The sequence below is a fragment of the Strix uralensis genome, chromosome 1 (assembly GCF_047716275.1).
Source record: "Strix uralensis isolate ZFMK-TIS-50842 chromosome 1, bStrUra1, whole genome shotgun sequence".
Lineage (NCBI taxonomy): Eukaryota > Metazoa > Chordata > Aves > Strigiformes > Strigidae > Strix > Strix uralensis.
In genome coordinates this window covers 29,337,430-29,362,697 of record NC_133972.1, presented here as the reverse complement: position 1 = coordinate 29,362,697, position 25,268 = coordinate 29,337,430, and the positions used below count along the sequence as shown (strand labels likewise).

The 25,268-nt window shown below is 45.6% G+C and overlaps 1 protein-coding gene across 5 annotated transcripts; it reads left to right on the top strand.

Annotated features, from left to right (window-relative positions):
* The first annotated feature begins 286 nt into the window (after nucleotides 1–286).
* On the top strand, nucleotides 287–25,159 carry NR1D2 (nuclear receptor subfamily 1 group D member 2). 5 transcript variants are annotated; one of them, XM_074861103.1, is made up of 8 exons: nucleotides 292–556; nucleotides 3,979–4,239; nucleotides 6,195–6,283; nucleotides 7,223–7,367; nucleotides 8,983–9,599; nucleotides 13,160–13,345; nucleotides 17,204–17,414; nucleotides 22,050–25,159. In XM_074861103.1, the coding sequence occupies exons 1-8, from the start codon at nucleotides 541–543 to the stop codon at nucleotides 22,244–22,246; spliced, it is 1,722 nt and encodes a 573-aa protein (XP_074717204.1). In that variant the 5' UTR covers nucleotides 292–540; the 3' UTR covers nucleotides 22,247–25,159. The 5 variants fall into 5 exon arrangements, with proteins under 5 accessions (XP_074717213.1, XP_074717207.1, XP_074717204.1 ...); XM_074861104.1 differs by lacking the exon at nucleotides 292–556 and adding an exon at nucleotides 1,477–1,574; XM_074861112.1 differs by lacking the exons at nucleotides 17,204–17,414; nucleotides 22,050–25,159 and adding an exon at nucleotides 16,256–16,467 and having other exon boundaries at nucleotides 287–556.
* Nucleotides 25,160–25,268: the final 109 nt, after the last annotated feature.

The window sequence follows — 25,268 nt, the reverse complement described above, 5'->3', positions numbered from 1 at the left end:
CGTGCGCTGGCAGCCGCGGCGGGCGAGCGCCGCCGCCCATTGCAGCAAGCGGAGGCGGCGGCGGCGACTTCAGCGGGGCTCCCCCCCCGCACCCCGCAACCGCCCGGGGACGGGGACGGGGGGGTGGAGGAGCGGGGGGGTGTCTCCGCGCCAGCCCCGCCGCCGCCGCACGCGCCCGCCGCACGTGAGCGCTCTCGCCCGCGGCCCGGACGGCGCGGAAAGTGTGTCACTGGGTGAGGGGGGCGGTCGGGGGCGGGGCGGGCCGGCGGGGCGGGGCGGGCGGGCGGCGGTGCCGCACTCTGCGCGGCTCCCGATCGCTTTTGTTGTAAAGGGGAGGGCGCCGCGGCGGGGACGGGCAGCAGCAGCCGCCGCCGCTCCTCTGACAGGCGACAGCGCGGCCGCCTTCCGCCCGCCAGCTGCATGTAGGGCTGCGGCGGGGACGGAGCGGGGGAGACAGCGACCGAGCGCAGCCCAGCGCAGCCGGGCCCGGCGGAGCCCAGCGCGGCGCCGCCGCCCCTGCCCCTGCGGGAGGAGGCCGCCATGGAAGTCAGCGCGGGTAAGCGGCGGGGCGGCCGCGGCGGGACGGGGAGGTGGGCGGCGGGGAGAGGAGGGGGGGTTGCTCTTGCGGGGTCGCCCCGGCGGGCCGGGCGGGCGGGGGGGGGGGCGCGGTGGGGGGCCGGCCGGGGCGCCGCGGGGCGGGGGAGCGCGGCGGGCGGCGGCGGTGCCCGGCCCCGGCCCCGCTGGTGGCCGGGCCGGCCGCGCGCCGCCTCACATGGACCCGCCGGGCGAGCCATGTGCGCCCTGTGTTTACGTTCCGCGCGGCGTGCGCGCTCATTGGCCGTGCGGGGCGGTGACGCGCGGATTGCATAATAGTGCCGGGGCGGCGGCGCGGGGCGGCTGGCGGCGCGGACACGTGAGGCGGGCGGGCGGCCGCTGTTTTGGTGACCTACATTCGGGGCGGCGGCGGAGGGGCGCGACGGGGACACGTGGGGCCGCGCCGCTGCGGCGCCGGCGGCCCCGCCCCCGCGGCGCCCGGCCCCGCCCCCGCCGCGCGAGGCCGCCGTGTGTGTGTGGGGCCGGGCGCGGGGGGGGGGGGGGGCCGGACGGGCGGCCGTTAGCGCAAGGGGGGGGGGGGGCGCGCGCGCCCGCGCTGCGGCGGGGGCGCGGGGACCGCACGCGCGCGGCCGTGTGCGGCGGCGGGGCTGCCCGCACGTGGACCGGCCCGGTGCGCGGGGGCGGCGTTGTGTAACGGGGAGGGGGCGGCGGGGGGGGCGGGGGCGGGGCAGGGCAGCGCGAGGCCTGGGCAGCCCCGCGCCGCGGCGGGCAGAGCCGCGGCCCCGCGGTGCGGCGGGCAGGGCGGCCCCGCGCCCGCGGCCTGCCTGCTGCCCTGCTTTGTTAACCCGGGCTGTAAACGCTGTCGGGGGTGCTGGCCCGGGGCGGGGGGGGGGGTGTCCCCGCTGCAGCGGGATCCGCGGGGCCGGGTGAAGCGACCAACGTAGCCAGTTCCCTGCCTCCTTCGCGCCTCTGCGTCATTACACCTTCTTAAGTCTCGGTGTCAATGAAATACCGGCACGGTATGGGGGTGTGTGTGTCTGTGTGTCCCTCCTTAAGTAAATCCCCGCCGGGCAGGACCTGGGGTGTCCTGGTGGCTCTGCCTCACGCCAAGAGCACTTGTTTTACCCCCCTGCACCGGGTTCCCCAAGGAAAGCCCCATCAGTTGGCAGCTCCGGGGCTCCTTCGCCGAGCACTGGGGTCCCTTTCAGCGGGTACCAGCGCGCGTGCACGGAGATCACAGTGTCCGTGCTCTTTGTTTTGAGTTGTCGCCCTGTGCTGTCTGTGCGATTTGACTCCTAACTGCTGATCAAACAAAAATAGGGTTCACGGGGAAATGGGGCTTCTGAAATAACAAAAATATTCGGAGTCTTGGCGGTGACACAGACAAGACCGCCGAGCTCTCCCAGGTACGGGAGCAGCCCAGCTATCTAGGGCTCCGCAGGCTTTCCAGAGACAAGGGGTGAAAACCCCCGTGGACATACCCTTTCCCTGCTCCCCCGTGACATTGGTGTTACCCTTGAGGGAAAAGAGCATCTCTTCAAGATAGCGGGGCGAGGTGACAGCGTGGATAAACGAGGCATTCCCTGCAGGGGCCCTGTTGGTGCACCCTGCTCTGCCCCTTGCAGATAAGCAAGTCTCCTGCTGAGAGACTCGGTGCCTCCCTGGGACGGGTGGATTGTGAGCTTTGACCTGGCACCTGGCAGAGGCACGTGCGGTGCCAGGGGATGGCAGGACCTTTGTCAAACAGGAGGTGTCTTATGGTAGCACGTGTGTTTGACAGCGTCTTTTCCTCGTGCTGTTGCGGGATTCGTGTCCCCCCTTGTAACCCTCCTTTCTCCAAAAACCTGATCCTGGATGCGTGCTATGCTGCGTGGAGGATTTCTTAAAAAAAAATAAATCTGTGCGGGAACAACCACTGTGATGGGTCATAGGGGCACCGGTGTCCCAGAATGTGAGGAGCAGTCTGTGTGTAGCGCACATGTCGCACAGCCGCTTGGTCTGACTGCTGCTCCGCGGCGGCTCTGCCGGGGGTTCCTTGGCTCCACGCTCTTTAGGGTGTTGGTGGCGGTTTCCTTGGTAGAAAAAAATTAATGAGGAAGTGGGCCAGTAAAGCTGCTGCAGAAATGCTAAGAGGACCGTTATAGCTGATCAAAGTAATGAAAATTTGTAAGTCAGAATTTCTACCTGCAAGCAGTGATATTTCCAGGGTTGTATAACACTGCTCTCTAACAGGCATAACAGCCTTTATCTGTGAGGAGGTGATGGCTGATGTAAGGGGTTACAGCCCTGACCTGCCATGCCAACTCAGTTCATCAAAGACTCTACTGACACCAACTCTTTTTTCCTCCAAAGGAAGCCAATGTGTGGCCATTTTAAAGTTTTTAATTCTTACTGGTGTGTGGAGTTCCTTGCTGCAATGCTCTGAGTATTCTGTGAAGAGACTTCAGAGCAATACAGGCGTAAAACAGAGAAGATGCTGAGTGTAAATCACTTAAAGTTGTATAGTTTTTGCTGTTGAAATTTTTGTGTGAAATATCTAATGTTTTTTATATTGACTTTTGAAATGCTGAGTCTTGGAGACAAACTCTAATGAAGTGAAAACAATTTCTCTTGCTTACAAGCAAGAAGAAGGAGCCTATGAAAAGCTAGAACTGCTCCCAGGTCTGCCTGAGGACAAAAAGCTGTTTCATCTGAGGGATTCTCAAGTGTGTCAGATTGCAAGATGCGGCAGGACAGAGACTGTTTGCAAATAGCAGCCTGGCAGTCAGAGTTTAGCTGCTGCTAGAAATGCTACAAAGGCTTGCAGTTGGACAAATGGCGTTCGGTAGGCTAACCAGGCTGCAGCGCTATTTCTTTCCCTTGCCCCTTCCCTTCTGCATCGTGAGCACCTCCCAGCCCTTCCTTTCTGTGCCTCTGGCGCGTAGCCTGCATAAAGTCTTTCTCTCTGCCCTATTTCTGTCCCTAACCTAGCTGGTTTGCATTCTGACTCTACAGCGCTGTAAGATCCTGCCTTTGCTGTGGCTGCAGGCGAGCTCTGCTCAAAGGGCGGCCAGGGAAACCCTCCCTGGGCCACCCCGTGCCCTCTGCCTGCTGCCCTGTCCTGCCAGCACCATGGCTTTGTGGCCCTGTCTTTTGGTTCTGCCGTTCCATCTCGGCTTGGATCGATCGGAGGAGGCTGATAAGACGGGAGAAGGGGACGGGGCAGATTGGGAGGTCAGCTGTTGAAAACAAATGGAGAGAAGCAAGCTGGAGCGAGGGAGGGAGGGAGGGAGGGAGGGAGGGAGGGAGGGAGGGAAAGGAGTGCGCCCAGGAACACGTGATGGCTGGGTCTGGTGGTGCTGGGTCACGGCGTGGCTCACATGGCAGCGGTGCATGTCTGCTTGTTATGTCACTACGTGCCGCTTTTTTTTTTTCTTGCCTTAGGGGGTGTGATAGCTTACATCAGCTCTTCAAGCTCGGCATCTAGCCCAGCCTCATGTCATAGCGAGAGCTCAGACAGCGGTTTCCAGTCATCCTCTTCACCTGTACCATCCTCTCCGAACAGCTCCTCCTCGGAAAGCGGCTGCAATGGCCGGAGCAGCGAGGGCTCTGATGGGGCACCGAAGAGCGATCGGCTGGAGGAGACTATCAAAACAAACCAGTCAAGTGTTGCTGGTTTGACAAAAGGCCATAATGGAGTCACAAGTATGTTTGGTGCCGGATCCTGAAACCACCATTTTCCCCTTATGTATTACAACCAGGTCCTCTGTGTGGCTCGCTGTGAAGGCACATAGCAAAGCCTCCATTTTTATCTTTTTGCATTATATGTATGGTAATACATATGGTATTGCCATGCAGATGCTAATAGATGGAGATCCCATTGCTGCTAACTTCAGACAGTCCATAAATACAGCCCAGCTTTACTTCAGATTTTCACTAGGGAAGACTGATCTTAATAAAAATCAAACACTTGGTTAAAAAGATGCAATGAAGTAAAGGTAATAGTAATCAGAAATTGCCTTCAGGGGTATTTATGGAGCTGTCTTGCAAATCTAATTTCTCTGTTTTTTCATACTCCCTCCCCTGCCCCTTCACCTCCCTTCCCCCCAGATTTCTTTGAGGAACAACATAAATTACAAAAACATTCTATTGTATTTACATAGCTGTAACTGGGACCTTTATCTTTTTGATTCCAAGTCTTAATTTGTAGATTTAAAAAACAAAGCATTTGTAAGTTGGAACTAAAGGATAACCTTTTAAAATGAATTTAACAATCTAGCTTCAGTTATTTGCTTCACACTTCTTTTGATGATCAGAGATGATGAATCATGAAAAACTACATTTGAACGGTTTTGGAAGGGCAGGAATCAAACAGCACTGGAATGAGTGTTTCAACACGCACTCAGCTGGAATTTAATTTTTTGAAGGCTGAATTCTTCTATTGGCAGAATTGTTTTATTTTGAATTGTTATGAAGCTAGAAAAAGTATCTTAACAGTTCTACCTTAAGAGGTTTTTTTTTTTAAGTTTTCCTACCCTAAGTTCTTAGTAAGAACCTTTACTTCCTCTTAAGAATTTGCTAGCGACTAGGTTTTTGATATCAGGGCAGAGGTTCCTGAAGATGAAACCTGTTGTAAACTGTTCAGATGTATAGATAGATAGATAACATTTTTAGCTCAGTGCTAGCTCTGTTTAAAAAAAAAAAAAAAGGAAATTTTGTGGTTTGGTTCTTTTTCAAAACTTTAAAAAAAAAAGGTTTTAGTTCCTCTTTACAAATGAAACCCAAATGTCAAATAAATTACTTTTCTGGTAGATTATGGTTCTGTGGAAGTATTTCCAGCTGTCTCTGTTGCTCACTGTTAAGGTAACTTTGTGGTTACTGAAGTCACTGGTAAAATTCCCATTGGCTTCAGTGAAACCAGTGTTAGACCAGCACTTAGGACTTAGAGAAAATATTTATTGAGAAGCTGAAATAAAATAGGTGGGGAAAAACTTAAAAAACCCAAACCATGAGCATACTTACAGGGCTGAGAAGGTATTTTTCAAGTTCAAGTGTGCAAGCATGCCATTTTCTGGACACGCACTCAAATGAGTAGTTTTTACGTGTGTAGATGTGGCTTAGTTACCAGTCCTAAATTGTTATCAAATAGGTAGAGTGTATGGCTTGTTCACAATATATAATGAAGTGTCCTTTAATATTCTGTTTTTAAAAAAAGGTGTTTATTCTCTGTTGGGGAGACTGTAGCCTTTATATGGGCTTACTTGTCCTGATGGAAAAGCAGATTTAGCCTGAACTTTGGTGGCCTAGTTTACTAAATAGTCCTTTTAAAAGTGTGTAAATGTAAGCAGACTTTCTTTTTCTACAGTTGAGTACAGTGCTACTGTGATTGAAAGTCCAGTGAATACATGCTTTCTCCCTGTTCTGTTGAGTGCTTCACATTTGTCTTTTTTCCCCTTGCACTGGTACCTTCTGAACTGTTCAGGGTTTTTGTACGTTCTTGTTGTCTGTTCCTATCTTGTATTTTTTTGTATGTTGTATTTTTTTGCGTGTTGAACTGACCTGACATATTTGGCTTTTAGTCCAGATTTTGAAAGCTGGAAACATGTTCCTGCAGTTGTCATTGGTTTTCTATATCCTTGACTTTTCTGTTCTGATTCTAGAATTTAATGGCATGGTTCTTCTTTGCAAAGTCTGTGGAGACGTCGCTTCAGGATTTCATTATGGTGTTCATGCCTGTGAGGGCTGCAAGGTGAGCTATATTTCTGCTCACCTTTCTGCTGCTGAAATTCTCAAGTTCTCCCCATAGGGCAAAAGGGGTGATACTTCTGAAAAAGTATCTGTTAAATCAGAGAAATTTCGGACAGTCTGTAAGTTGTAGGAAAAGGCAAACCACTTAGCAATACACAGCATTTTCCAAACTCTGCAGTACTTTCTGTTCTTGCCTGTTGTCCAATCCGGCCTGACCCTGGAGTGCACAGCAGAGAACAAGAACTGGAGACAGGGGTGGTAAGGACCGTACCACGCAAGACATGTGAATGTTAATTGCATTAAGAGATAGTGGGTGTAAGTTGTCACCTGGGCTGGGACACAGAACAAAACAGCTTTGGAAAAGCAATTCCTTACCACGAGGAAAGCCAGAACTGGGTGCTTGCATGTCCACGCATCAGTAGATCTGTATTTTCTGGTATTTTAACACTGCGAATTTTATGTTCTATGAAGGAGTTAATCAATTTATGGGTTATGTAAAAGAACCACATTTGAAGGTCATATGGTACAACAGGATGGTTTTGTTGACAAACTATGGAGAATAAAGTAAGAAGATCTGATTTTGACTTTCATCTTTGCACTTAATGTCATAGGAGACTGAGGCCATATCATAAACTGTCAGTACAGTGATAGAGGTAATACTGGAGATATTTTGCTCTTAGGTGCTGACTCTGCAGGGAACGACTTAGCATCTTCTATAGGTAGAAATCATAACTCGTTTGTGTTACACGCAGATCATACACAAAGGGGGAGTAAATCATGAGGAGTAGCAAGTTCTTTAAAATCACTTGGAGCTGGTGGCTCTGAAGCAGCTGATGAAACACAGTGAAGTTTTCTGTGCTTGCGGAGAGGTGAATCTTGGCAGGAATATTTAACATGCTGTAATAATACTTGTGGGGGTCTTTTGTTTGCTTGTTTACAGGGTTTTTTCAGAAGAAGCATTCAGCAAAACATTCAGTATAAGAAGTGCTTGAAGAATAACAACTGCTCTATAATGAGAATGAATAGGAACAGATGCCAGCAGTGTCGTTTCAAAAAATGCCTCTCTGTTGGGATGTCAAGAGATGGTACGTTTCTCTACTGAGCAGTGATCCTCTGAGAGGGAATCTGCTGCCCACCTCAAAACCAATTGCTACGGGTCTTAATGGCAGAAAATGCAGCCAGCCGTGTTGTCAGGGACAGGTTCCCTGTCTGAGAGCATTTAGATCAGCTTGCCTTCTTGCTGTGTGACTCTCCTGAACTGGTAATGTAATCCTGGCTGCAGAGCTGACCTCCCATCTCTGGAGGCTAATGCAGTGGGATGTGTTGCAATGGTCTGGTAGGGGGACAGTTGTTAACAAAAGTCTCTATTTTGTTTTAATGAGTTAATATTTATAGCTGTATCCTGCCTGAATCTGAACAAGACTCTTCTCTTTTTCTTTTTTTTTTTTGTTTGTTTTGTTTTGTTACTGTTGCTTTTTCAATGAAAGGGAATTCTGCCCGAGCTGATAGCCTTAGAGTAAACATTATAGAGCGTAAAGAGTTAGGTTTGGGTGCATGGGGCAAGCATATGTATCTGCTCTTTTTTTTTTTTTTTTCCCCTTGGAGAGAGGGGGAAGGTAAGGAGGAAAGGGTAGTGTTGAGCTGTGTCTCTGACCACCTTGCTGGCTATCCACTCCTTGCAAAATTTTTTAAAATGTAATGCTGAAAGTGTAGTTCGTTAGTCTGCTGCAACTTACTGTCACGAACCAGAACTCTTCCTTGTGTTTCACTTTTTAATTTTCTCTGGGTGTTTATTTCACAAGAACTAGGAATCTTGGGCTGTTAATAATTTAGTGGGTGGAGTGTTAAAACTTATTTTAAATAATTGTTCCGAGTTCTTGTCGTGCATAGGAGTTATTTCATCCCCTAGGCGCTTGTTTGCGCATAAGGTTGCACCTGCTTTAATGAAAGAGATGTAGTTACATTAATGATGGACTACTGCATGAACATAATTACATCAGTCGAAACTGGTTATAAGCCCTTGCAAGGCTGTGGTTGGACAGGATGGTAGAGGCAGTTGTAGATTCCCTAGGACAGGGTCAAAAGGGCTGCAGCCACAATGATGTCCATCCCCTTGCCAGCAGAAAGTGTCCTTGTCAAGGCAAAGTTATCAGGAAAATTTGCCAAGGTAAGCTTCATTCAGCATTGATTCTCTTAATTGTTTTGGCAAGTTATATAATTGGTCCATGAGGAGCTGTCTTTTAGGTCTTGTATTCAAATATGATATGAACTGTGTTTAAATTCAGCTAATTGGCAGCTCACAAAGTTGCACTGATTTAATTGATCCAATCTTAAAGCCTGACACTTAATTAACTAACACAACTGTGTGTATAGTCCATAGCCAGGTTTGTAGCAAAAAGGGAAGAGGCTTCAGAGGTTGTGTGCTTTAGAGCTGCCTTCTCTTTGGGTGTAAACAGCAGCATATAATTCATACCTTGTGCCTGTCCTATGCCCAGGAAGCTCCCAGTGATAATACCCCTGCTGTAGTATTGGTGAGAGCAGTTATAGTCTTCCCTTGAAAGACTAGATTATTGTTTGGGGTGTGTATTTTGTGTGAGTGTGTGTGTGCTGGTTTTTCACTTTAGTTTGATGCCTGTGTCTGCTGCTAACGCTTTCAGGATTGACTTTTTTTTCCCGCTTTTCATTTCTCCACCTTGGTAGCTGTTCGATTTGGCCGCATTCCCAAACGTGAAAAACAGAGGATGCTGATAGAAATGCAGAGTGCCATGAAAACCATGATGAACAGCCAGTTCAGCGGTCACTTACCCAACGAAGCATTAGCAGAACATCAAGATCAAGCACCTCAAGAAGACCTTTCCTCCAAGCCCAAACAAGAGCGGGAAGCCATCAAAAGCCCTTCTTCGTCTCCTACTGCTGACATGGCTAAGGAAGAAGTGATCGGCATGGTCACTAGGGCCCACAAAGACACTTTCATGTACAACCAAGAACAGTCCCAAAACCCAGCAGAGATGATGCAGTCCCAGAGTGGGGAGAGAGTGTCAAAGAACACAGAGCAGTACATCTTGAACAGTGAGCACTGTGTTAGCGGGCTCGGTGGCCCTCAGTACCCTGAAAGCGAGCAGCACCTTGGTGGACAGTACAAAGGGAGAAGCGCAGTGCATTATCCAAGTGGGCACGCCATGTGTTTCACAAACAGCCACTGTATGAACTTCACCGGTGGTTATACTCAGCGACTGTGTGATAGGATCCCAGAAGATGGCTTTTCTCCAAACAAGAATGCCACTTACTCTTGCAGCACTGGAGGAAGAATGCATCTGGTATATTGATATCAATTGTTTGATTTGACTTAGTGGTGGGCATGTCCAGCTGTTCCTCTTTAGTCAGTGAAGCTGCAAACAGTTGGCACAACTGCTGAAACTTAACGTAGTGACACAAGTTTGATAGCGCGAGTTGTGATGAAGGAGAATAGTGGCTCCAGTTGTGTGGAGGAATTGAAATCATAGAAGTGATGGGTTTTTTTGGCTTGGTTTTTAGCAAACCGAAAGTATATGGATGTCAAAGAGCATTGGTTGAAGAGAACTCATGGGTTTTTTAACTGGCTTGACTTAAAAATGAAAATAGATGTTAGGAGTTTATAAGTTCCCTTCTTCACTCAGTCCTCTTGAAGACTTCACTTTAAAATAATCTACACAGTCAGATATGCTGTATTTTCCTTAAAGGTATTCAGAACATATTTCTCGTGTGAAACCTTAGGGCTAGGATTTTAAACCGGTCTGTTTGCACGCCTTGCTAGTGTGTTCTAAAAATCTTGCTGGGTAGGCTGGGGTTTTTTTGGGAGTGGGGTGTTTTGTTTGTTTTAATGGGGTAGGCTGATTCTGTTACAGGCGGTGTAAAATACAGGCTCAGTGGAACCTGGAGGCTATGTATCCTTCTCCCCTAGAACATCGTCAGATCTGAACAGAGGCAGGAGGAAGATGCACAGCTGAACCGCTTGAGAGAAGTTCAGGGTCTTTCTGTAGTACTTACACAAGTGAGGCTCTGAACATACTTCTGGGTACCTTAGATGACTTTCCTAGAACATTTTCTCACCGAATTTTTAACAAGCATGTTTCCTGTTTTCTTGCATATGGATTTTGTGTGTGTTGTGGGTTTGTTTTTTTTTTCCCTTAACAGGTCCCTCCCATTTGCCTTGCACCTGCTGTTTCTCTGCCATTCAGGCAACCGTTTCTGTAAGCCCCTTAAAATAGATTGTCCTTCTCTTTATCACTGGAACTGCCTGGGATGAGAGAACATAACATCCTCGTTCTCATCCTGCACTCCTGTTCAGAAGTGTGAGCCCCTGACCTTTCTGAAGTACTCGAGCTGCCGGTGTTTTTCTTCCTTCTAGTTTGTAAAGATTCTTCACAGGTTCTTGAAGGCCCCTGAAAGTCTCCGCACAGTAAACGCTGTTTGCTTTGATGCTGGATTTCCTTTTTTGAGTTATTTTGGGTTTTGTTTGTTTTTCTTCTTCGGCTATGGCATATGTGGACCATACCATCCCTAGCAGGCTTTGACCTTAATTGCAGACTCTGGACATTACACCATGACAAATAATAATCATTCCCAACCTTTCTTCCTTGCAGGGAAAGTATGTGGAGTCACTACAACGGCATTCTTGGCACTCCCGAGAAGTAGAGGTTAAACCAGTCCGTATGGGCAGGCAGGGAGTGGCGCTGCCTGCAGAGGCCCAGCCAGTCAGTTTGACCTGTGCATAGCAGCAGCAGGGAGGTTTAAAACAGCCAACAATGAGGAAACAAAACCGAATCCAGCAGAGCACTGTAGGTTCCCCCCCGCATCCCTGACATGAATGAGGGCTTTGCCAGAGAACTCCATAAGAGCAGGATCCGACCAAAATGAGTCAGTAGCAGTAAGGGAGTGTAATTAGGCTCTAAACCAGTACAGAGACTGGTTCAGGGGTTTGTTTTTTTTTTTACTCAATACCCTCACAACCAGAAAAGCAGAACAGGTCGTTCCTGAAGAGGTTCCTCTAAAGAGAGCTAGTGACTGCACAAGCTGACAGCTGCTTTCCTAGGAAGCCTGTCAGAATTCAAGGAGTGTCTGGATGATGCTCTTAGTCATATGGTTTAGATTTAGGTAGTCCTGCAAGGAGCAGGGAGTTGGGCTTGATGATCCTTATGGCTCCCTTCCAACTTGAGATATTCTGTGATTTTGTTACTCTTGGGCAGAGGTCTCTCAAGAGAGCTTAGACCTAATACACAATGGGGGAAAGTGACAGTTTCCTCTTGGGACCGAGTGCCTGGGGGTTAGAGTAAATCATAGGGTGAGAAGTTGACGTGCTTTTTGTGTCCAATTCAGAGGGGGGTGCTGAACCAGAGATTCATTATTTTCAGAGAGTACGGTATTTTTAACAATACCTGTGTGAACCATTGCAATATCATGGACAGAGCAGTGGTTACTCTCTGCCGTGCTTCTGGTTGTGTGCCTAGGCCTTTTGCCAAAATATTTCATGATTTTTAGTTTGTGGAAAAAGTCCCGCTCTACCCCACAAGTAATTGTTTGGTTTTGGGCGTTGTCCTCAGACGCACAAATGATGTTGTGATTCACAGATGAACTAAGAAATCTGCAATTTTGTTCCTTGACTTTTGGGAAGAGCTTTCTCCATATTGACCGCCCAGTTAGTAACTGACTCTTGGGGGAAAAAAAAAACAAAAACCAAAAAACCCTCAAAAAACAAACCCAGAAAGCTATATCTATCTCCGTCTTGGTCTCTGTAGGTGTTGCAAATACGTATACACACACATGCAAGTGTATGTACCTGTTGAATATATTCTTGTAATGGATCTTAAGACCTTCCACACAAAGAATTGCTAGGCAGTTATCAGATTGAAGATGCCCTGCAAAAGCAGCAGAGCTCTGAGGAATTACTAATCTATTCCACTGTTTCTAATTGCTTTGCTGACATTATGTAGGATTACATACACTGTTTAGTATACTTGTGAGGAATGCTTAAAGGAATTCTTGTCCTTGATGATGACAGGTGAAATGAATATTAAAGGGTTTAAACTTCATTAAAAGATGTAAATTTTAGAAAGCAGAACTGACAGTATCTCAGAGCGTCTGGTTGGGTTTTACAGAGGGAATTTATTGGCAGTCAGCCTTGACTGATATGTCTGATCTCATTGTAATAGATTCAGACTTTCCTACAAAAAACCCACTGTGTGTTTGTATAAAAGAAAGAGCATTTTGTTGCCTTGTGACTGAGCAAAATTGGAATACCAGTTCCTTGGTCCTCCTTGAGTGATACAAATAAAAGCAAAGATGTAGGGAAGGAAGGTTGTTCTGGTAATGAGGGTGTAAACCTGTGACTCAGGAAACCAAGGCTGGGTTCCTTGCTCTGGTGTTGACACCTTTGTCACCTTGACTGAATCACTTTAGTTGCCTGCAAAACAAGAAAGATCTATGAGAATGAATGTAGTAGTGACTATGAGATGATGAGATTGTGAAATCACAATTAATTGTGAGATTACAGGGATAATACAAGTAAGAGAAATCCAGATGTCAGGCATGAGTGACATAAGGGAAGAACAGCATAACCTGGGTTCTCTCAAGCCTTTTGCTATTAAACAGCGGTGGCGTTTCCAAGGTCAGCAAATTTAGAAACAGCTTGCTAATGCACTGCCATGGGGTTTTTATTGTTTGTTTTAAAGGGAGGGGGAGAAATCTAGTTGCTTTGGGAATTGACTGAGGAATACTGGTATTTTTTCTCTATATGTCATTCTTGTAAAGTTTTCTTGAAGCATAAACCTGCTTCTTTCCAGTATTTGTCAGTAATTACATCTTTAAGAGTTGTTTTCTCTGTGTGTTTTGTAAACATCAGGTTTGCCCAATGAGTAAGACTCCCCACGTGGACCCAAACAAGTCTGGCCATGAAGTCTGGGAAGAGTTTTCCCTGAGTTTTACCCCCGCGGTAAAGGAAGTGGTGGAGTTTGCCAAGCGCATCCCAGGTTTCCGAGATCTTTCCCAGCATGACCAGGTTAATCTTCTGAAGGCTGGGACCTTTGAGGTGAGACCACTGCATGTATAGTGCGGACCTGACAAGCTGTGCATCAGTGTGCCCCCCTTAAGAGCAAAAATAAATAGAACTAGGTTATATCAGGCAAAACCAGCTTGTTTGTGGATGCTGGCTCTGAGCTGTTCTTAAGCTGATGGTGTCCAGTGCTTCTGTTTGGTCAAATCTTGGTGAGCTGTCTCTCTTCCAAGTAGCTCAAAAGTGTTCAGCCCTTTTACCCTTTCCTCTTCCCTGGGTGTTGATAAATAACTAATGAGGAGTTTCTTGGTTTTGTATAGCAGCGATTACTTTGTTAGCTACCTTTGCTTAGCCTGGAGAGCAGCAGACTGCATCTGGAAGGGTGGATAGTTCAGAAAGCTATCTATTGACTTAGAAGTTTTGTAGAGGAGTGTGTTTATCACTCTGTATGTCCTTCCATCTGCCACTGTGCTCCCTGCCAAAGCCAGGGCATCCATCCTGACCAGTCACCACTAGCCTTTGGTGGCAACTGGGGGTTGCTGAAGCCTCCATCTCCAAAGCAGTAACACAGAGAACTACCTGTACTGATGCAGCTCTGTACCATGTACCAGCTGCACCCTGACTTACTCTAAATTAATCTTGCCAGGTCCTCGTGGTTAATTTCACCAATTTGTGAGCATGACATATATGTGAATCAAACTGAGAATGATACCAGAGAGGTCGGTGCTGTTTTATTAGTGACCTTTACTTAAGGTTTTAGTTGCTCTTCCAGACTCTTGTGTCTATTGGAGACCATGAACAATTTTACAAGTATTCAGATGTGAAGTCTAAACATAGAGGGCCAGAGGAGCTGAAGTCCTAAGTATTCAATGTTACTGCGTTTTTCTGGGAGGGCAGGGTTGGTGATGCTTTTGCTCTTGTTTACTTACTTTATTTCAAAGAGGGATGTTGGATTTTGTATTTACCTGAACTGTAGACATTTCTCATGTAATGTGTTGGGTCTTTTATCTGTATTTATACAGCCCGGTTCTAAAACGGATAATTGTTGGGTTGGAAGGTACAAGTTACACTGGAAAACTTGGTTCCTGGAGTGTGTTGATTTCTTTGTTTCTTCCATTTTGCTGTCATGTATTTTTTGCTGTTGTACTTATTCTTGACCTTTTAATATTCATCTACAACTCCTGTAGCTAAGGGCTGTATTTTCACTTCTTCAGCTACAGCCTCTTACGTTGGTGTTCACATTACACAAAAATATTGGTTCCTTCCTCTGCAAAGTGGTATACTGTCCAGTGCCCTCAAGGAGGGTGGAAGATGAGGCTTGAACTGTTCCTATAACTTAAAGCCAAAACTTCATGTTTTGCAAGTAAAATGTTTTGTCTTGGCCTTTCTTCACCTCACGCTTTTCTCAAGCCTCATTCATATGCCTTTTTGCCGGTTGGAAGCACAGCTGATAAGAAGGTTTCTATATCCAGGGGAATTAATAATAATGTATGGCTGCATGCTTATCCCTATTCACTTATAAGAAACGATGATTTCTGTTAGTGAGCTGGCACCTGTAGTTAAAGGCCTATGTGGCATCTTAGAACAGAAAAAAACCCCATAAAAATAATGCTGCAGAGCAGTGAAAAAATACACACAACAGGATTAATGAAACCATTGCAATAGAGGCAAAAGGAGCTTGTATGCATCAGGCTTTCAAGATGATTTCTGTCTGCTGGGTAGCTAAACTAGGATATCACAACATCTGTATGTTAATAGAAGAACCTGAGTAAAAGTGCTGCCTCCGAGCCTGTTTTGGCTCCCTTGGGTACCGGTGAGTGGCTGTCTTGGCACCGTGCTTACCAGCAGCTCGTATTCAAGGTGTGCTTGTTCATTTTGGGGGCAAGAAGACACATAGAGACTATGTTGGTGCAGAAGCAGCATAGCTGTATATATTCACACACATGTAAGCTAAAAAGCCTTCTTAGAACTGGGACTACTGGGGAGCTCGGTGTGTTGTGGTGGCATTTGCACAGCTTTGTATGGGAGCCAGCTCAGAAACAGCAGTGAGCATAAAATAAGGAACTCAAGTGGATTTGAGTGGGTCCTCCCCCACCTCCACAACCCCCCACTCCAAATGTAGTTGATGGTAGAGCTGACAAGCCCCATGGATCCATCGGGGTGGTGACTCAGTTTCTCCACAGACTCACAAACTTGGGAATTTGGCTGCAGGTGGTAGGGAAGTCAGCAAGCACTTGACTGCGTGGAGGCTTTAGTGTGCTTATATTGCTATGGTCAGGTGATAAGGCTCATAAGGTGTATCCTCAGCATGCACAAATAAGAGTCTGGCTTGAAGTGAAACGGAGTGAATCAATTGTGCTATACCATAGTCTAAACTGCTGTTCCTTGGGTTAGAATGGTGACACTGAAATCTATAGACGAGGTCTTTGCCTTAGTATTAAGTTCAACACACCTTCACGGGCTTCCGTTTTGAATACCAGCATTCATGCCGGTTGCTCGTTATTTAAAGTTCATTTTTCCGAAGGCCAATTCTGTAAGGGGAATACCATTTTGAACGGAAAGGTTGTTGAGTACCTGGTGGGTCCCTGCTAATGCACAAGTTTAGCTTTGTCTGTCTGCCCTTTGTCTCCTTTTGTTGTCTTCTGAGGGCTTCTGCACCTAGGTTTCTGCCTAGGTTTCTGCACTCTGTAGTTAATGTTGTCAAAGGACATACAGCTTAGCTGACAGGTGAATAATACATAGTGCTCATGTGTCCATCAAGATTGCTGCATGCCATTTGGCTGTTAAAATTTAGGAGCAGGTCATGTAATGTGCATGAGTGGTGTTTGAATTCTCAAACATTTTTATTTTTTTTGAACCCTCCTGTTTTAAGCTTGTCAAAGGCACTAGTCTTTGCTGAAAACCTGGTTCTCCTCTCATCTGTAGTAAACATTTAAATTAATGCAGTTATGTAGGGTAAGTGAGAAGAGACGACTGTCACACCAAGAAATTACAGCAAGTCTGAAGTTTTAACCAGTGCCAGTTGGTTCATTTTCTCCAAATAAGAAGGCTGTTCTGTGCAACTTAAACCTTGAAAATGTAATTAAGGTGGTTGAACATGAGCAAATGAAACTTTACAAGCCATTCCAGAGGGAAACATTTCACAGTACGACTGAGAAACCACAAGAGAAATTTCAGCCCAGAGGGGTAAGTTCAGCACATGTCAACTGCTCCAGCCCAGGTGCTTATACCAAAGGGGTATTCCCAGCTGCAGCTACAGACCAGGTGCCGTTTCAAGCCCTGCTTCCCTGCCTTTTGAAGGCCGTACATGTGGCTCCTTTCTACCAGAGCTCATTAACATTCCTGTGGGTACAGCAATGCGGCATGGTACTTTCCCAAAGAATGCCTAGCGGGCCAGATCATCAGGTGGTGTAAATCAGCACTGTTTTAATGGAGCTGCTCCAGTTTACGCCAAAGCGAGAATCTGGTTCAGTACCTTCATTTTGCTCCTCATAAGTGTGGCCAAGAAAACATTTCTTTTAATGCTCTGTATGCCTTTGGCTGTTCAGTGGCTTAAGCAAGTTGTCCTACTGGCATATTTCTGTATGGCACTGTCTTTGTGGCTCAGGCTGTCTGAGGCTTAAGTTTTAATTTTCCTCCCTTTTATGTGCTGTAGCCACTCCCTTGCATCCACTCGCTAATTTTTTCACTTGTTTGTTTCTCTCAGACTACTGGGCCAGAGCTTGCACTGTTTTTTACAGCTCAATAGCATGCTGACAGTTTCTGTATAGAATGCTTGTACAGCGGTTAACGAGACAGTTTGAATGATGGTAAAAGGTTTAATTTTTTTCTTTGGCTTTTCTAGAAATCCACCTATATTTATCTGTTTTTCTTGTTCTTTTTTTCTTTCACCAGGTTTTAATGGTACGGTTTGCATCTTTGTTTGATGCAAAGGAACGTACCGTCACCTTCCTGAGTGGAAAGAAGTACAGTGTGGATGACTTGCATTCAATGGGAGCTGGTGATCTGCTCAACTCAATGTTTGAATTTAGTGAGAAACTAAATGCCCTGCAACTTAGTGATGAGGAAATGAGTTTGTTTACAGCGGTTGTCCTGGTATCTGCTGGTAAGGAGAGAATGTTAACTTGCACCTTTGCCAAATTTTGAATGTGGCTCTCTATTAAAAGATTTCTGTAAAATGTATACCCTGTTATTTCATGTCTAAGTGCAATTTAGTAGGTTTTAAGCTACTAGCAGCCTGTAATTTACGCTCTTACATACCTGCTCTTTCTAATACTGCCTTTTGGAAAAATGTGACAATGGGCTTATATTTTCCTACTGCTTTCTACAGAATGCAAAAATACATCTCATAGCTGCCCGATGGCTGTTTAGAAGCTATTTGTCTGACTCAGACAGGACAGCATCAGTGAAATTAGTCTTGACTTGCACAGCCTAAGTCTTGGGATAAGGTGGTATTTTTACTTCCAAGTATTGTCATTGAAGTCTACTGCGTATGTTACTTAAGTCTAAATCCAACAGTTTGATCTCTGGCTATGTCAGCAAGAAAGCCCTATTCATCTGCATCGTGACTTCTTACCACTAAAGGTCTGCCAATCCACTAACATCTTCACCAGCCTTGTATCTTGTTTCAGTCCCTGGATATACAGAACACCCTGGCCCAGATTCAAAGAAGGATTAAGCACCTACTCCGGTAGTATTATCTAAAGCCTCAAATTAGGCACATTAGCTCTGCATATAATGCCTGGAATATAAGATGCAGAATCCCTGCTTGTTGGTAAGGAGCTCTCTAGAGGTAGCTAGCAGGAATGCTACTAGTGCCCACTTATACAACAAGCCAGCATTTGGGGGCAGCTCACTTCTTGAACAAGTGCACCTCTTCCATGTGAGTGGTTTAGACCCACATCTTTCTTATCAGGGAGGGGCACCCCAGGCATGGTGCTGTAAGCACATGAAACCTCTGTAAACAAGGTAGGATGGCTCAGTCTAATAGCTTCGTGCATGGCCTAACTGAAATGTGGTAGCACAGGATGGGGCAGCTGTAGCCTCTTCAGTTTGGAAGCGGTGGTATTGAGCAGAGGGTGGTACAGTTTGCAAGCTTCGAACGTACAGTTTGCAAGCTTTGAATGAACGGCAGCGTGAAGGAAGCATGGCACTGTAGTCTATTAGTGAAAATGTCCAGGTAGCAGAGAGAAACCTGTGGGTTTAGTTGCTTTTCCAGACTCTGCTTTACATACTTTGTCTTTCAAAAACTAAATTGACAAGAACTGGAGACAACCTTTAAAATAAGGACTGAGAACCAGGCCTCTTGCCTCCTTGTGCAATGTTGTAACTAGGTTACAGCCACTCTTCTTGCTTGCTCAGCTGCTGGGCCCTAGAATATCATAATCTCTGTGCCACTTTTTTTGAATGTAACTGGCTGTATCTGTTCTGTTAACTGTGCTTCTAGCACAGAGCCAGCCCCCTTGCCCCGCCGCCCCCCCCCCCCAGCCTTTTAAGCACTGTTCCATGCTGTTGCTAGCTCCCAGCAGGGCTTAGGGATGGTATGTAATGTGTATGGCCTGTAATGTCAGAGCCATGCAACACAACAAAAAGAGGATGTGTTTGGTATTCGGGCTTCTTGCAGCTGCTGAGGATTTTTCAGATCATAGCTTTGGACATTATTGCTACCTGTTTTAGGTACCTTGTAGTCTGATCTGCAGTCTGATCACAGCCTTCCTGAACATCTTCACAAAATACTTCTAGGGTCTTATAAAGTACAACTTCATTAGTCTTTTAACATTTGGGCCCAAACTTGCATTTGTATCATGTTCCAAACACAATAGTAACCTTCATAGTCACTGTGAGTCCAGCAATTTTCAAATCAAATTTACTCTGTAGCTTGCAAAAGAATTGAAATGCTGCAATTGTTACTTGCACAAGTAGATGAGCAACCTTCATGCTCAAGCAGGTATGGAAGAGGAACAGAAGTGCCCCCAACAGAGCTCCTGGGGAAGATGCTCACAGTGCCAGGGCTTGCCAGGAGAAGGCGCCTGTAGAACTGAAGGATTGTGGGCACCTGTTGATTAAACAGATCTTGAAAAACAGATCTCCTGCACCCCACCCCCAAAGGAGGAGTGTGACCCAGAGAGTCATTTCCCATAAGGTGGAGGCAGAGCTCAATTAGAGAAGGGGGAGGAGTTGAGGAAGAACATCAGAGAGAATGACATGGAGATGCAGGCAAAGGCAAAAGATGCCATCACTGGAAGAAGAACTGAAGGTGGAAGAATAAGGCCTTTAAGACTTCTTCATCTCAGAATGAAAGTTACTCAAGAGAAAATTGAAAGGAGGATAGTAGAGCAGTCAAGGTTTACATCAGTTCCAGAAGTAGACAGGAGTGACTCTTGAATCCTGATTAAGTGATACAGCATATAAAATACCATGCTGCAATAGGTAAAAATCTTTTAAGAAGGCTTTGTCATTTAAAAGTTTTTGAAAACGGCCACTGAAAAAAAAAGTAATGTTCATAAGTTTCTAAATAGTGCTAGTGGGGAGCACACTTGTCAGAAGTATCTCCACATAACACTGGGTAAATAACCACTCTTATGAGGGATAGTTAGAACATGCAGAAAGAAGAAGCAGGGGTCGTAGCAAGGAATGTGTGTAACTGTGTACATCCTCTTGTTTTGGTGTCATATGGCAAAGAAAGAAAAAGCAGGCCATGTAGTGAGGATGTGGGAGTGTTTCTGGTGGTGCTGAGGAATTACCTTGGTACCATTCCAAAACTAAAAGAACGCTTTGCCTCTGGCTTCAGTTAGCTGGATGTGTTGAAGATGGAGGGGAGATAGCAAGATGGATTGTGGGCACTGAAGGAGGAAGAAGCAAGGTGGAAGCAAAGCTGAAAGAATGTAGTTCATGCAGGTCTAGAGACCAGATAATCTCTTAACTGAGGGTGATGCCTTATGGTAGAAGAATATAAAATACACACCCTCTAATATTCTCTCTTATTGGAATAGTACTAACAAAATTTCTTCTGGTGACTGGGAGCAGCTGGAAATGGACTGAGAGGGAGAAGAAAGACTTGGACTAATTGAAGAGAGGAGGCTACAGGCCTGAATTGAAGAGAGGAGGCTCCCCTGAGGCAGCCGGGAAAGACTGGACTGCATTATTCTGCCTTCAGAGGCAAGGCAGTACCTCTGTCACTGTACAGAGCTCTTGAGAAACCTCATCTGGCATATTCTGTGCCAATGTCACCATCCCTGCTCAAGATAGAGCAAACCTAAAGGTTTTGCAAAGCGAGGGGCCAAGTGGGATAGATAGTTTAACAAATAGAAGCAGAGAGGCATCTCTTCACTCGTGTTCTCTTGGAGAGCAGCTATCAAACCTGATGAACAATCTTCACAGAAGAGTGAAATATGTGCTAATAAACATAATTTAATATCAGTTGAAGTTCCTAATTGTTAGAGTAGAAGGTTCTGGAACAATCTTTCTAGAGGAACAAAACACATTAACTGCTTCGAGATGGATCCTTGAATGGATTATATAATCATTTTTCCCATAGTGGTAGGGAACTGCACTGAATAGTCCAGCAGGACTTCCTAGACTGTTCACTGAAATCCGATTGGATTGACACTGACAGCATAAGGAAGGGATTCCCATTCTGACTGTGTGATCTGACTCAGTGCTACTCCAGAAAGCTGTTCTCGTTCTGTGTCCCAGTTCTGCAAAGTGCTTAAGTACATGTGCACATCAAAGCACATTGCTGTTAGTGTCCGTCACTGGTGTATGTGTGCGCCCTGCTGAATTTACATAGCGTTTAAGAAGAGAGGCTACAGCTTAGAAAAAACAGCTACTGTGCATGGTTATTAGGTCAGATGTCTTGCTTAAAAATTCATCCTTTTAAGCTGCTTACTTAGGTTCCATCTAAGGACAACAGGCCTGTTCTTAAATACAGCTCTCTTGAAAGAGATGCTTTGGGTATGGGAGGAGTGCAGTATCTGAAAGCATAGTATTTTTCTTGATGTTGAAATTCTTCTTTTCTTCCTCATTTGGGAATTTCTGGGTGCATCATGCTTCATTTTGTAAGTGCTTCAGAACACATATTCAGAAATAGTGCCCGGTCACGACAAGGCTTGCAGTCCCTTTGCCCCTAGGGATCCCATTGTGCAGATACGAGCATGGCTTGTCCTGAGTGGGATTTTCTCCTCAAACATGAACCTCCAGTTTGAGTTTAGAGTTCTATGTCCAGCCTTGAGAAGTGTTAGAAATTTTTACTTTCATGTGCCCTGTCTCTCTCCTTGCATTGAAAGTTGTGATTTGGTAAAATACTTAAGCATATGCTTCAATCTGTCCTTTTCTGGAAACATGGGTGAGTGATTACAGAAAAGGTGATTGAATGCTGCCACTTTGGCAAGAGCTTAAAACTTTACAAAGTTGATGCTAAAAAATGTTTAAAAGACTTTTGGTAATGTGGGTTTGAAACTTCTGGCATAAGTATTCAATTTTTCTTGTTAATTTAATCACTGATTCTTGCAGTGGCTTTATGTTGCAAACTACGTCTGTTCAGTCTCTTTTTTTTTTTCTTTTTTTTTTTTTCTTCTTCCCTCTCCTTCCCTATTTCTTCTCTCTCCCTCCCCTCCCCTCCCCTCCCCTCCCCTCCCCTCCCCTCCCCTCCCCTCCCCTCCCCTCCCCTCCCCTCCCCTCCCCTCCCCTCCCCTCCCCTCCCCTCCCCTCCCCTCCCCTCCCCTCCCCCTCTTCTCTTTAGATCGCTCCGGAATAGAAAATGTCAATTCTGTGGAGGCGCTTCAGGAAACACTAATCCGTGCATTAAGGACCTTAATCATGAAAAATCACCCAAATGAAGCCTCTATTTTCACAAAACTTCTTTTGAAATTACCTGACTTGCGTTCCTTAAACAACATGCACTCTGAAGAACTCTTGGCCTTTAAAGTTCACCCATAGGCCTTTAGGTCTCATTTGTACTTGGACTTGCCTCGTGTTAAACTGTTTTGTGCTAAAATATGTATTTATACAGTTGTACCACTTGTTGGAGAGAGAGTTCACAGACTGTGAACAACTGATAGCTGTCCCATAACCATGCAATAACGCTTCAGCAGGTGCTTTCAGCTAACGGCAGCGCAGCATTCAAGAGTCCTCCAAGACATCCAGACCCAGCTGTGCTGCACTTCTGCAGAAGAGGTTGCGATGAGCCCGAGTAAATATGGACTGTTCTTTCATTTAGAAAAAAGAACTGCCACTGCCCTCTCATGTAAACTGACCGCAAAATAGCTGTGTTTGTGCATACGGAGCATGGAATGGGGTGGGAACAATCCTGTGCTAATAGGAAAATGGAAGAGCTGATTTAATTGGTCTTTCACTTATCTAATAGATGTATGTCTGTGTCTCTTGGTAACTCACTCATGGTTTCACTGTTGTTATTCCATTAAACCCGATGGAATGATTTCAGCCTGCACCAACTCTTCACTGAGCGTGTTCATGCCATGTGTATATAATATAAATAGTTAAGTAATGAGTGTTTATGGCTATATAAAGTACAGAGTTGTGTGTATATATGTGTATGTATATAAATAGTTCTATACATAAAGTATACATATAATTTCTTCACAATATTTTAAACTGTGAAGGAATTTAAACTTACAACAGAAGGTGATCTATGGAAAGAACCAAATAGATGCACTTTGCATATTGCTGAACTAATTATCTGAGCATTTCTAATTTTTAGAAAACATCAAATTTGCATTAATATGCTGTGTTTGTTAATTTAAAAAAACAAAACAGAGTGGCACCAAAGGAGCAGAGTTAGATTCAACTTCTTGAAGGGGTTCATAGAGAATCTCAAGGGGAGATGGTTGGTTGTGGCACTAATGAGATTGGTTGTCCATTGCCACTGAGGTTCTCACATTCTGAGAAAGGTTAAAGAAGCACCAGATGCTCTTCAAAAACTTCAGCACAGCCAGAAAGAAACTATCAGATGATAACAGCATCTATCGGAAAAAAAAAAAAAAAAAAGGGAAAAATGTATCCATGGTTGCGTTTGGGTGTATGTGTGTTCTGTGACCATTTATTTCTTGCAATACATCATTTTGCTGCTTCGTTGCTCAATGAGAATTGAAAACAGAAATGTGAGATTTCCCCCTGTCTTTTCACAGTTAGGGCTTTGTGGTTCCCATGCCTGTTCTTCTGGAGCTCTCCATTGGTGCGTATGCATGTGCGTGTGTGTGTATGTGCAGAGAAAGTGCACTGGATGGTCTGGATTTTTTTCTTAAAAAAAACACCACAAAAACCAACCAAACAAATGGGACTTTTTTTGTTGTTTATGCCAGTAGCAAATGACAAAGCAGATCCTCAAGGCTTAAGATTCTACCGCTTTTCTATCTAGGAAAGTGGCTTTCTATAGGTTTTCTCCATTTGTAGCAGGACCTGGCACCAGAAAAAGAGAGATTAAACAAAGTCAAAGCAGTTGTGTTAATTAGTTAATGTTTATGTTTTGCTAACGTGGGAAGAAGATGCTCCACTACCCTTGTGTTTAGTTACCTTCCCTTAGAGGTAGCCCTCTGGGTCTCTAGCGTTTGGTAACACTCCTCTGCGTCAGGAGAGGCCTCTCCGAACGTTTGTTACTGCGTTTAGATGTGTGTGGTAGTTGAGGCCGGGAGCCAGGGAGCCGCCAGCCTGCAGAGCTTCTGCTGGCCATGCCGGAGCAGCTCTGGCACAGCGGCAAGCCCGTGGGAGCCCCGGTACCTGCTGCAGAGCCCGAGCCGAGGCAGAGCTCTGCCTGCCCCTGAGCATTGGGAGCCAGGCACGCTGCACCCCTCTGGTCACCTTTGGGCTGGGGGTTCCCCGCAGAAAGGGGTAAGGAGTGCTGGCCAGGGGCCGAGAGCAGGAGGGGGTGGGTGCTTGAGTAGGAGCTGGGGAAAATTCAGCTTTAGCCTTGGCTAAGGAGCAGAAGAGCCCACCCTTTCCCCTCCTCTGCAGCTGCTGCAGGGAGAGCTGTCCTCCTGCTTCAAGCTACTTTAACCACTGGATAATGGCCCCTTAATACAGACAGTTTTGCTATCCAAATGTGCTATCGGGGCATATTGTCCTAATTTCTGTTAACGGTCTGCATCCTACCAGTATTATTTGTTTGAGAGCTTCACTGAATTAAACATTGAACCATTCAGACTTTAGAAAGGACACAGTCACATGTTTTGTGTTATTTAGGAGCTGAAATGACTTTTGTAGACCCCATTTCAAAGGTGGAAAGTACAGTTAACCCTTGGTTGTTTTGGAAGGCAAGGAGGCTTCTTACAGAGATTGCCACCCTACAACTGTGTTTTGTTGTGTTTTATTATTATTATTTTTTCTTAAAACTGTATTATTAAGCCTTTAGGAATGTATAACCAGGACTGAGTAATTACTGCTTATTAAATTTTTAGTTAGATTGACCATGTATGCCTATAGATAGATACTCTAACTTGTGCAATTTCATTTGAAATAATATTCCTGTACATAATGGAAAAACTCATATAACAGAAAAGAAAGCCCCAAACAGATTGACTGAACAAAAAAGTTGATTAAAGTACGGTTCAAAAGTGACCCACGTATTACAAACCCTAGCTGGACTCTTAGAAGAAAATCTAAACTCATCGTGTTAGCTGTGTATTGTGAGCTCTTCTTTTACTGTGTCACTGGTTATACACTTGTTAAACGCTGAGATAATAGACTTCATGCCAGGCATTTGAGTACTGTAGATTGGGTCATTGCTGAAAGATTAATGTACTGTATGACTTAAATGAAATTTTTATTCTTGATTTTATTCTTGATTTTGTTCTTGTTTTAAAAGATTAAATATGGGCATTATGTCAGCAAGCTAAACTGTGTTTCTGTGTTCTTTGTATTTTTCTGTACGAAATCTGGAGGGAAGGACAGCATGCTGAGATGAACAAAGCAGAAGTAATGGATGAGAACATCAGCTGCTGTAAGG